General features: G+C 42.9%; 1 protein-coding gene across 1 annotated transcript in view; it reads right to left on the bottom strand.

The window, feature by feature from the left end:
- LOC117446707 (receptor-type tyrosine-protein phosphatase gamma-like) overlaps positions 1-13,720 on the bottom strand; it is a 673,776-nt gene that overhangs the window by 19,765 nt on the left and 640,291 nt on the right. The window contains 3 exon segments of the mRNA XM_034083054.1: positions 858-1,004; positions 1,701-1,836; positions 2,848-3,023. Of these exon segments, the coding sequence (XP_033938945.1) occupies positions 858-1,004; positions 1,701-1,836; positions 2,848-3,023 (459 nt within the window).

Raw genomic sequence — 13,720 nt, 5'->3', positions numbered from 1 at the left:
CAATCAGTGAGCGATACACAGTAAGGGGGCGGGGCGAGTGTCTGAGGATTTCATCAAAGGATGGTCTGGTGGTTCCTCGATTATCGCTCCTCCATTATCGTTCCTCGATCCTCGGTCCTCCGGCAGAAATAAGAGCCATGGGACGCTACTCAAGATGGCGCAGACAAATCAACTTCCGGTGAGACCGAGACCGAGGAGCGAGGAAATAAAAAATAAGAGAAGTAAGAAAGGGCCCTAGTCCTAAACGGGTTGTTGGAGCTCCTGCCCCCCCCCCTCCCTGTGAGCCCAGTGTGCTCTGATTGGTCAGCTCACCCACTCTGTTCTGATGAGTCCACCACCGTTACAGCGTTATCAGTGATTATGTTTTACAATGGCGTTTGTTAGCAACCAGGAAATGACACCAGTAATGACAAACAGATGAGAATGCTGCGTGGGGTCTGGGGGCCGTGTTGGGGGGACGTTGCGTGGCTCGCTGCTGAGAGGAGCGGACCGTGTGAGCTGGGTTCATTTCCTGCTTGCTGCGTGGGATCTGCGAGACAGTGAGACATCGCGAATGGACGCAGGAAGGGGGGGGTGTGGGTGCACCCCCATCTGCGAGGCTCCACTTTCCAGAGTTGTACTCGCTACAGGGTGTACTTTGAGGGTTTGTGACTCTGCAGACCGTTTACATGCAGACAAACCTTCATAACACACAAGGGGACGGGTAATAGCCGGAAAAGCATGACATGGGACCTTTAAGCGTCTTGACACCCCATAGTAGGCTAATAAGTTGGTAAGATAATAGTTAGCAGGTAATGCACCTTACTCAGCAGCAGTTACATTAACGAGGCGAATGCTGAATGAGAGTTTGAAATCACCTTAAACTGTCTCTCCAGATGTGTGCGCCCGCTCCTCCCTGGTGTCCTGATGTTGTGGAAGTAGCTGTGAAGCTGGCTCGCTGCCACCTCTGTCTCCTTCCCCAGAATGGCTTCCATCAAGGCATCGTGGATGAAGATGTACTGCTCCTGGATCAGCCAAACGGTGAGACAAATACCTTTAGAGGCTCGTCTGTTTGACATGCCGAACCATACGTTTGCATTCCAATAGCAAGTATGAGTTACAGGCCTTTAGGGGATTTTCTTAAGACATGAATGTTCAACAACGAAGAAATGAACTCTCTTTCCTGTGCAAACGTATGTATCAGCCTAACCAACCACACATGCATTCCAAACATACACCCTCCTGAAAGATGCAAGAGGAGTCAGTTAAACTTATATTAACAATGTGTTTACAATGATTTGGTCAAACAAAGTCGTGTGTGTGCGCCTAAACAGTCCGTCAAAGATGGCCAATAGTAATTTCCTGCATGTGTGCCAGTGCCTTCATGCCTTCCAGGTGACTCCATGTTGGTCCTCGCATGGCCGGTCTAATGAATCGGTCTGGTGAGTTTTTACAAAGATAACTTTTGCAGGGTGTAACGTTTCCATGTATCGGGTATGTACATTGATGTTAACCACTGAATACATTCTAAACATGATCCTCTGGCATGTATTCATCACACCTTAATGTCCACTTGAGAACAAACATGTGAAACTCTTGGTTACCATAATTAGGCCTGTATTAAACAGGAAGGATGGATGAAGCATGGGGTACCGGGCCAGCAGAACCCTGTTAGCCTTATCTCAGGTAAAGCAGCACTAGCACACATTGCTCATACACACCTCAGTCTGGACTAGGTAGTTGCGCTGGGTACGAATGTGTTTGAGGAAGCCAAGAACATTCACTGTGCTCTTGTCTCTGATCTGCCGCAGCATGCTGTCCAGCACCATGTAGGTCCCGGTCCGACCCACTCCAGCACTGCAGCACAAACCAGGCCAAAGACATGGCATATTTATATTCTCATTACACATTTAATTCACTGATGTTATTATGTAAGGCTCTACATCAAAGATAAACACCTTTAAATGAAACAAAACAATTGAAAAATAGAAACTTATAAAATATATATTTCCCAAATAGCTATTGAGCAAAACAAAACACAAATGATTGGAAGTCCAGATATAGGCGTGCCCAGTGGCTCCCAGTCTTCATGGTGTAATTATCCTGTCACGTCAGACTGTGAATGTTTCAGGATGCTGTCATTTGTCCGCAGACATAACCGTGACTTAAAAATCACCATACCTATTTTGTTCTGCATGCTCTTTCGAATTTGCTATGCTACTGGAAGTAAATGTTTTATTTTCCCTGCGATATCATAAATGAAGGCATGTGATGAACACAGACTACTCTCAGATTCAGGGCTTCCTGTTTCCTCCAGAGCAACAGAGTGAACGTGAGTGTGTGTATGTGTTCTGTTTTTGCCTGAGCGGAATGATGTGTGTGTGTATTTGCCAGTACAAATGGTAATAATGAGTGGTGTGTCTGCAGCCACAGCGCGAGGCAGTGTGACACGTTATTATCGACGCTCACAGACGATAGCAGAGCGCTTCATACTGAATCCCCCGGGGCCACAGTCAGCGGACAATTACCAGCAACTTCCCCACCTACCTTACTATCAAATGCCCTAATACAAGCTTGAAACTGTGACAGCAGGTTCAATAAAGCTGTTTGGATATGCAGTCGTTGCAAAAGCAAAGCAGGTTCGGTTCATTTGTAATATCTCTGCCTTGAGGCCCTACAAAAAGTGCTTTATTCAAAGTAAATCAAGGATGACATTGATGCCTCTGTTCACAATAATCCAAAAGACCTTAAATTAAAGTGTACAACAACAAAATAAAATAGTCAAAATGACCGCACACACTATGAATAGGGATCAACAGTAAATAACTCTGGTGAAAGATGGATGAGTGGTGGGATGTAAATCAGTACCTGCAGTGGACCAGCATGGGTCCCATGTCAGGCAGCTGTGCAGCGGAGGACCTGCGGACAAAAGTGAGGATGGGCAGGGTGTACTCCGGGACCCCCATGTCGGGCCACTGGGTGTAATGATACTGAAACACCGTCCGCTCACTCTGCGCCCGCGCCTTCCCGCTCCCCTTCCCACCCTGCATGGTGATAAGAAGCAAAGAGAGGAGGAAGGCATCAAAGCTTTGAACGTATCTAACTGGGAGAAGGACAAAAAAAAGAACAATAACATAACCTCTAAAATATGTTACAGTTTTTGCAATTAATCACAAACCTTTTATTATTATTCAAATATTTGTATTGATTTTCCACATATAACAAACAGCAGCACTCAACATTCAAAAATACAGCACACACAGAAAGTATACAAAATATCAATTGACATCCAGAGGAGATACAAAATATGTATATAGAAAGTAAACGTACACATTGTTGTGCAGGTCACCCTTGAAAAAGAGATCGTTTGATCTCAAGGGGCTTTCACCTGGTTAAATAAAGGCTACAAACTCATCAATTATGAAATAAAAAACTACATGGTTAAATAACCAAAAGTAAAAATGAAAACATAAATGAATAAAAAACAATGTGTGGGGTGGGGGGGTTGGCTATGTTATTTCAATGTTAGAGAATTCGTTCTCAAAGTAAGACAGAAATGGTTGCCAGACCTTATAGTGCTTTGCGATAGAGCCCCGGGTAGTGTGCTTTAGCTGTTCAAGTTTAAGATGGGACATGACTTCCTCTACCCAACGCGTGTGAGACGGCGGTGCAGCCTTCTTCCAACTAAAGAGTATCAGACGCCTAGCAAGTAGGGTAGAGAATGCCACAGCCTCAGCCTGATCAGTTGTTATTCGTGTCTCCTGTGGGACCACGCCAAATAATGCCGTCAATGGGTTAGCATCCACCGCCGTGTTACACACACAAGGTTTTAAATATACCAGTCCAAAAAGGGGCCAGTTTTGGACGGAGCCAAAACATGTGACTTAGGCTGACCGGGTCCCGACTGCACCTGATGCAGGTTGGGTCTAGACCTGGGTAAAATCTGGCCAGTTTACTTGCAGATAGATGTAAACTATGCAAAACCTTAAATTGTAGCAGCCCATGTCTAATGCACATTGAGGATGCGTGGACAAACCAAATTGCTGCCTGCCAAATAGTATCTGATATAGTTATTCCCAGCTCTTCCTCCCATTGCTTCATTAAGTGATTAAGCGACGGAGCGGCGACCCTCTGAATATTGTCATATAATACAGACACCAGACCCCTGTCACAGGGATCCATATTTAAACAGTCATCAATCCAGGTACTCTGTGGGGCTGCAAGAGAGAAGTGGGTCCTGACATAACTACGTATCTGCAAATATCTGAAGAAACATGACTGTGCGATATTGAAAACCTTCTTTAACTGCTACAAATAAATAAAGTGTCAATTTTTAACCAGTTTAGCCCTGAGCCTGTTTTTCAGGTCTCAGGCTCGAAAATGACATTCCCAGAACAAATGACCATATCTTCCCTTCTAAAAGGGTTAAATTAATAATCTTTTTTCTCAAAGTAATGATAAACCTGTGAGTTGGATGTAGAAAAGTCAGAATCAATATAGATGTTTTTTATTTTAAAGATTGAACATGGTAAAAAACTGTAAATTATAGTGTCTGTCCAAAAGATATTTTGTACCTATAGTGAAAACTAACCTTGGATGATGGGTTAGGAGACTAAAAGCTTTAGGAATCCAAAGTACAACATAGAATAAGTACCCTGTATCAAGATTGATGCAAAACAAGTGATATTCAACCTTTTAGGACACATTTAGCAAAACCTCTTCTGGGGCCATTTGGGTGGATTTTCCATATCTCTGGCCCCCCTTCTTCGATGTTGACATGTGACATCTATTTCTGACCGTTAGAGCCAATATAATCGAAGGGAAATCGTCCCGCACACACTCATGTTAAAAAAAAGATGGCGTCTTCGTGCACACAGTTTTGCTCCAGAGTGAAGCTGTCTCTAGGTCTGACATCTCAAAACCGAAAAGCAGATTTATTGCTCATGGATTATCAGAAATCATTCAAAGGGACACAGACACATTTGATTAACCTATGGATTAACCTCAGCATCGTTGTTATCGTTTTAATGCCATTGAAGACCACTTTTGACCAGACAACGACACAGGTGAACCATTTTGCCGTTTTTAGCTAACTAGCTCCATATGTTTTGATGTCTGTTCTTGTCATTTTCTCCGATAATTTGTATAATTGAGTGATAATGAGGGTACCCATCGATTATGTGTCCCCTCACGATGTGAAACGATGGGTTGAGATGTGCAGCAAAGATAAATAATAAGGTTTTGTGAGTGAATTTCGGTGCAGTCATCTGTTAGCATTTTTCGCTCGTTGCTAATTCAGAGGCTCAGCGTTAGCATTGTGGGGTTTTTTTTTTGTTTGTTTTTTAAATGATCAGTTAGATGAGTTTCTTTCCGTTACATGGATATAAAACATTCATAGTTTATTAAATGAACATGCCCTCAAACACTGTTTTCTGCAAGATATTACAGGAGGCCCCCATTACCGGGGTCTCTCGGGCTTAACAGGCTAAAAAGATCTTTAACATACCTAATCCCTCTCCCATGCCATAACCGAAAATATGGATCGGTCACGCTCCCCATGTTTGTAGAAATTAAAGCGTGATTTTAAGTGAAGATCTACAGCGTCGCATTGGACAGAGAATCAAATTCTGTCTGAAGCGAAATTCTCTCCTTGTAAAGATTCTCCGAAGGCTATACTGAATGTAATCGGTCAATCACTTTAATCCTATATATCAATTCTGTAGCTCATTTGAATTTCCTTTTAGTTTCACCAGCGTTATAAGATATCACTTGCCCCCTTACATATGCTTTCATGGTTTCCCATAGTGTGAAATAACTTATCTCTGGGGACTCATTGGTTTCGAGAAAGAAATCTATTTGTGTGTTTATAAAGTCAACAACGTTTTTTTCCGCAATCAGCCTAGTATTAAGGCGCCATACGCATTGGCGGAGTATATTTTCCGGAAACCGGAGCTTCAAAAGTACTGGGCAATGGTCTGATATGTCTATACTGTTGTATTCCACCTGTGTAGTTATGGGTAATCATTTTTGGTCTATTAAAAAACAATCAATTCTAGAGTAGGTTTGGTGTACTGGGGAGAAACAAGAGAACTTGGGTAAGTCGGGTATTTCAATCTCCAGGGGTCAATCACTCCATAGGCTTGAAGGAATGTATTTATGCAGTTTGCTGATTTATTAGGTGCGGTGATCTTACTGCCAGAACGATCTAGCACAGCGTCTAGGACACAATTTAGGTCCCCCCCTAATATTAATTCATGCGAGTCTAGGCCTGGCAACAGTGAAAAAATATTCCTGAAGAAATCAACGTCATCCCAATTTGGGGCATACACATTCGCAAGCACTACTGGCTTATTGAACAGTTTACCTTGAATAATTATGTAACAACCATTTTTGTCCCTTATGGATTTTAACTCTTCAAACTGCACATCTCTGTGCAGGAGAATAGCTACCCCCCTGCTCTTGCTATTAAAATCGAAGTGGAAAACCTGTGTAAATCCTGCTCTTTTAAGCATTAGCTGGTCTTTATTTAATAAATGAGTTTCCTGTAAATATTCTATTTCAGTTTTTAATTTGTTTAGATGAGAAAACACCTTGCTTCGCTTAACCGGGTGATTCAATCCCCTTACATTCCAACTCACCACTGTGGTGTCCGCCCTGCCTAAACCTTTATCGACAGAAGCCATCGATATGGTCCTTCAAATTATGATGCTCCATTGGGGAGTCCCTGAGTTTGGTAAAAGGGTTGTAGCCAAAAAACAAAACAAAAAAGGGTGGGAAGGGGAGGATGAGCACTTATACACATACTTTTTCACAAACATAAAACACAATGACAACACGACAAACGTTATGCTTGTCTCCCGCATGGAGACTGCTTGCACTTCCAGTAAACCTCTTCTCCTAAACTGCTTACCATGCGAGCCCCCCATGGGAACTGAACAATTAACTCAATATAGCTCCTTCTCTTCAGCTGACCAGGCAATGCTGAATATAGCGACATCCTAGTTTGAAATATCAGCTAGGTAATGTAACAGCCCTGAACATGTTAAGGCTCAATACAATAAAACGTTAATGTCTAAAGGTGTTCACAGTTTCCAGCTATAGTGTTATATTGAAAAGTTTAATTCAGCATATTTCTATATTCATTTAGAGATCACATGAGATTCCATAAATGATGTGTGCTCATTGCAGTGGCTATATGCTGTATGATTGTTGCTACTGTTTGGCTGCTGGGGTAGTGGGTGATGTAACTTCTCATTATTGTTTGATTGTTGTACAACGAAATATAATTAAATAATTGATTACTATACCTGTTATGTGCAACATAAAGTGAAACATCTGTTATGGAAATTGTGAGATCAAATGTATTAACATTGCTGACTGTAAGCTGTATTCTGAAAATGTCATGTCATGTGGTTTGACTGATTAGGTCAAATCCCTGGAGTGACCTTTGAATGTGTGTGAGTGATCAACGGATGTTTTTGCAAGGGGGTTTGAGGACACAACAGGAAGTTAGGATAAGGTGTTAACTGTTTCCCTGCTGCTCTGTGTAGGGTGTGAGTTTTGCATACGGTGCAAGGGGGTCTCAGCTGACCTAATCAAATGTTGTAATGTAACTAAGCTTTGATAATAGAGACTGTTTCACTCAGAACAGGACGTGCTCTTTGGAAGAGACGTCATACTTGCACACACACACTGTAAAGAGAGGGGACGGACCAGACAAAATCAACACCAGCTGACTCACTGCTTGGGGGTCGCTCAGGAGTGAACAACAAATTAGAAGATATGAAGGGAGGAGCAACCTTCACAACTCCTCCCCGCTGTGTATAAATACTGTAACATTTCAATACTGGACACTCTTGTTCTGACTGGCTGTAGTGATACGTATGTCGCACGGTGGTAGAACTTGAGTCCAGGGTACTCTGTATTTTGTACGGGGTACTCTGTATTTTGTACGTATTTCTGTACTGTTGCCTTTTACCAGTAAACTCAGCTTATTGCTTATCTCATATCTCGGTGTCTGAGTCCTTCTTCCTTCCTTCCTTCCCTTGACCACTCATCAAGGGACGGCGCGGAGCAGAGGTGAACCTTCCACCACCGCCATTGGGTGGTGCTCCAACATGTCCCATATGGTTACACAATGATATTGTTGTCCGTGGCGTAGCTTGCCTCAATTTATTTCCCAGCAAGAATAATAAAGAAAAAATATACGTTATCAAATGGGAAATCCTGAGAATTATAGATATGGAGAAAAATAATATTGTCCGGCCAAGTTGTTTCTCTTCTCCATCTACAGCATATGGAGCTGGAATGTTAGCCCTTGGCCAATACTCACCAGAACAAGTCCATTATGAAGCCTTGCACACCACCTTGTTAAGAACGAACTCCTTTGCCAGTTTTGAATTGCTGAAACTTGCCTCGTGGCCCCCCGATGTTGGCAGGGTATTTCAGGCCGAAGCACACTCCCTCGCAGCTCCGCAGCAGCCCTCTCACCTTGTTAAAGGCTGCCCGCTGTTTACTCACCGCCTGAGTAAAGTCCGGCAGCAGCCGGATCTGGTCACCGTTGGGGGTCGGGGTCTTGTCGAGACTAAGGGAAACCTTTAGCATATCAGCCACAAACTGAGATGGGTGCTTCCCATGCTCCCGTCCTTCCTTCACTCCTATAATGCGGATATTACAGCGATGTGATCTTGCCTCCAAATCCTCGCAACGGTCGAAAGTAGATTAAAATAGGTAAAGGTTTCACTAGCCTATGAACAAACTACAGCATAGTGTTGGCAGTAAACGTCTTGCATACAGCGCAAGATAGGATTTACTTAGGATATAAAGAAATAAAGAGTGCAATTAAAATGGGGCAAGTCAAATGCAGGAATAATAAAGTATGTACAATAGGATGGAACTATAGAGAATGCAATGCCTGTGGGAATGCTTTATGCTGAAAAGATGATGCTGAACTGCTATGCTGAAATGTAATGTGTAAGAAGAAAGTGAAGAATTTAGATTGAAATGATACATGAACACTGGGGGCTTGAATGTATGATAAGAGAAGAAAAGAAAGTAAAAAGGCTTGGAAAAGCAGCAGAATATTTGAACTGCAAACTTTTGGCGAATGATCTGTCGCCATGGCAACGGTATTTGATGACACCCCATAATACACTTAGATATGTTGATGACTGCATCGTTACCAAACCTGTGAAGTTTTAGGCCGTTTGGAGCATTTTCACTGAAGTTATGAGAAAACCGTGTCATAGCGAGCATTATGTTGCCATGGCAACTGCATTGGAAGAAATCTCAAAACCGTCACGTAGATGTATTCACGGCTGGACTGTAAGCACACATGTGAAGTTTGAGCACTTTTTGAACATTTTCATAGGAGTTATAGAAATATCGTGTTTTACGGCGAGGGATACGCATCCCTCGCCGTAAAACACGATATTTCAGCTGAGATCTCACCATATGCCGTTTCCATGGCAACGCTGCCATGGAAACGGCATATGGTGAGATCTCAGATTTGGCGTACAGCTGTTGTGCCATGAACCGGTGATATACAGGTGAAGATTGGGGGACGATCGGACCGTGTCCATTGGAGTTACAGCAACATCGTGTTTTATGGCAAGGGATGTGTTGCCATGGTAACACCACATTATGTAACATCAGATTTGACGTAGAGCTGTTGAGGGCCACAGTGTTAACCATCATATGATGTTTGGTGGCGTTCTGAGCATGTCAGTTGGAGTTATGACATCATCACACAGGTGTTTGAGGTGACGACGTTAGGAAACACCTGTGTGTGTGTCCAGAGATCAAAGGTTACCATGGTGATGTGCAGTAATCAGTGAGAATGAATGAGAGATAAACCTCTTACATGTGAACTTTTGTTGAAGAACCGTAGCAGATATCGGTGACATTTCAAAGCGTGAAGCATCTCAAGGGCCTTGAATATTTGAAGTGTGCTTTTTGTGTACTTCCGGGTCAATAATGTGGCCTTTTTGGCAGTTTAACTAAAGGTGTGCGGCTGCTGCTGTGAGGAAAGATCAGGCTGAATATACAATGGGCCTTAATGGAGACATGTTGAACGTTTTTGTCACTTCATGCCCTCAAGAGGCATTTTTTCTGTTAAATATTTTTTTATTTTCCAACTTAGGAGAGGTTTTCCTACGTTTTTCATGAATAATTCTGTCTCAGGAGTGTAGGGTTTGGGAATTATGGCAGGTTTAAAAAAAAAAATATGAAGGCAAATTTCAAGCTGTCCCCCACTCTAGCTGTGACATCACACGCTCTAGCCTTAACGAGCTGCGCAATGCACACTAATGTTAAAATCTGAAGAAGGCCTCTTTACCAAGGTCTGAATAATGTTTAATATTTCTAAAAGTATGAATCTGATTTAAAAGTTGTCTAACACGAATAATGTCAGAAAGATGTGTAACATTTTAAAGTTGGAATGAGGTTTCTGAAGGAGTGAAAGTATGAAGTCGCATGAAGATTTTTCAAGTCTGAAGAGTTTCTCCATGTTACAAATGTGATGAATTATGGGATATATCCCTGGAATTCTGAAAGTTATGAATGAGAACGGTAATAGTCATCGATTCCCGATCGAGCTGAACGTTTTGATGTTTGAACGGAGTTTCTGCGATGTGGAATGTGGGAGCAGAAGAGGCGCAAAATAACCCGGTGGAATAATAAGAATAAAGAATTTGTGCGTAGAAGAAGTAGTTGGAATGCTGTATCAGCATTCCCACTAAATAACATAAAGTTTATCATATCAAATGAAACCCTGTTCAGTAGAATATATATTGTATATTAGAGTAATGATATATAAATAAGTGGACGTGTGGAATGAAAAGATGAAAAGTGTGTTATTGACGTGTGTGGTGAGGTCAGGAGTTCAGCCCTATAGCCTATGGCAGGGGTGGCCAACCCGCGGCTCTCGAGCCGCATGCGGCTCCTGACAGTTAAACCTGATATTGAGTAGGTCTGTTAAGTATTGAATGCTGATAATTCTGACGTAATTTGGCCGGTCAAAGTTGTTTGGGCTCGGATAAAATCGCTCCGTTACTTTCGTCCCGTGTTACTTTCGTCCCGTGTTACTTTCGTCCCGTGTTACTTTCGTCCCGTGTTACTTTCGTCCCGTGTTACTTTCGTCCCGGCTTTCCCTACGTGTGTATGTGTGGTGTCAGTTGTCAGTATGAGAGGATGGCAGCGCATCTAATTTTGATGTGGCCCAAGAGCCAATCACAATAATACCTGCGATGCAGTGAACCAATCACCTTTGAGGGGGGGACAACCTATCGTTGATTAAACACTATCTGACCATGAACTGAGTTTGATTCTAAAATGGCAGGGAAGAAATGCACAGCTAAGCAAAAATATGAAGACGAACATAGGACGTTTTTAGTAGAGTGGGAGAGTTCAAATGTATTTATCGAACGCAATTGCAAGCCATTTTGTCTTATATGCCAGACAGCATTAACCCATTTCAAGGCTTCAAATCTTCAGCGTGTAAGAAATTAAAATCAATGTTTAATGACGTAATTTAGTTTAAACATACAGTAAGCTTAAAACTGTTTTATTCTGAAAACATTTCCGGTTAGCATTCGTCTGTGGCTAACGTTGTTGCTAAAGTTTATTTTGAAAAGCTTTACCGGAAGAAGTCTCTGTTATAGCAACTGTGAGCTTAACTTCCGTTTTTTAATTAGCAACGATTACAGCCGTTAAAATGCATTAAATAAAAAGTCATAAAAGAGAGTATGAGGAGAAGAGACGTGTGGAGTTATACAATGAAGACACAACGTCTAAATCCTCTGTTTTACGCGATATCGGACATAGAAGACCGAGGTGGGAGGTCCCCCTGCGTCACCATTGCCGCCATTGAAGAGGAGGAGCCAAATGATGAGATATATAGTTAGGTGACGGAGCTTTGTTGGCTCTCTCTCCACGGCCGCGACTGCGAGACGGCAGCTGCAGCAGCTCTCTCGAACCACCTTCTGTTTGTTCCATTACCGCACTATAATTAAAGTAACCCATTTGAACCTTTTGAGAGACTCCATTGGTCTCCTTATTTTAAGCTACTCTCCTGGGACGGGAGAACAACGAATACTTCTAATAAGCGCCATTTCACCTCACTCCATGCTAGCATCGACCATGCTTACTTCGCAAGCAGAAGATAAACACCTTGAAAGGTCAGGCAGAAAAGCAGACACAGTTTTTCAAAAAAATAACGAAGCACTCGGAGACCGTAACTCTTATCTTATCAAGTTGCTTGGAACATAGCACGAGCTAAAAAGAAGCACAATGAAGGGGAGTTTGTTAAAAAATGCCTCAGTAACGTGGTTGAAATCTTGTTTCCAGAAAACAAAAAACTGAAACAAGCGGTATCAGACGTCCAACTGTCCCGCCGCACTGTTGAACGCAGAATATGGGACATTAACACCGCCATTGAAGCGCAGTTACACTCTGATCCTCAAACATGTGAGTTTTTCAGTGTGGCATTGGATGAGTCTTGTGACATACAAGACGAACCTCAGCTGGCAATATTTGCATGATCGGTCTCAAAGGATTGTGTTGTAAAAGAAGAACTCCTTGATATTGTGATACAGAACCCGTGGCATCGATGTAAAAGAAACAATGATAAATGTGTTTGTGGGAGCAAATGTGCCCAAGCAGAAACTCACTGCAATAGCCACGGATGGAGCGCCATCTATGGTCGGATCTGTGAACAGGCTTGTGGGGCTGTGCAAAGCACATTTCCCGACTTTTGAAATTTCCACTGCATCATTCCGGGAGCAACTTGTGTCCAAATCACTGAGTTTAGACAACGTCATGAAGCCTGTGATGGAAATCGTAAACTACATCCGCACGCATGCTCTTAACCACAGGCAATTTAAGAATCTCATCGCTGAACTCGACCAAGGGCTTCCAGGAGACCTGCCGCTGCACTGTGAGGTGGCTTTCTAAAGGCAAAGTGCTGCCTCGCTTCTTTGAGCTGTTGGATGCTGTGAAACTGTTCATGGAACAGAAGGACAAGGATTATCCGGAGCTCTCAGACCCCAAGTGGATTATGGATCTGGCCTTTTTGGTCGACATGCTGTGTCGTCTTGACAGACTGAACCTGGATCTGCAGGGAAAGTTAAAAATGCTGCCTGACCTAGTGCAAAGTGTATTTGCGTTTGTTAACAAACTGAAACTGTTTAAGACACATCTTCAAAAGGGAGAATTAGCGCATTTCCCCTCTCTGCTAAAAGCAAGCGCACAAGCCACCGGTGCCACCCGGAAAAAGCAGACAGCCCGTTATGCAACATTGATTGAAACCCTGCAGGAAAACTTTGCGACCCGGTTCCATGATCTACATGTGAAAAGACCACAGATTACGTTCCTCGTCGATCCTTTTAATGCTGAGACGGACTGTTTGAAAGCCCCGCTGGTCAAGGACGAGGCGGTGGCCGAGTTGGAGATGATCGAACTTTCAGAGGATGACCGACTGAAACCTGTTCTGAGGGAAGGGACCCTTGAGTTCTGGAAAACTGTGCCAATCGGAAAATACCCCAATGTCAAACGGGCTGTGCTCAAGCTACTTTCAATGTTTGGGTCAACATACGTCTGTGAGTCTGTGTTCTACCCTGAAACACGTGAAATCCAAGCATCGATCTGTTCTGACTGACACACATGTGAGAGATTTGCTTCGAGTGGCCACAACGGAATGCAAGCCAGATTTGAGGAGGATTGTTCAAAGCAAGGAATGTCAGAA

Source organism: Pseudochaenichthys georgianus, chromosome 5 (genome assembly GCF_902827115.2).
Source record: "Pseudochaenichthys georgianus chromosome 5, fPseGeo1.2, whole genome shotgun sequence".
Lineage (NCBI taxonomy): Eukaryota > Metazoa > Chordata > Actinopteri > Perciformes > Channichthyidae > Pseudochaenichthys > Pseudochaenichthys georgianus.
This window is presented reverse-complemented; position numbering and strand designations above follow the sequence as displayed.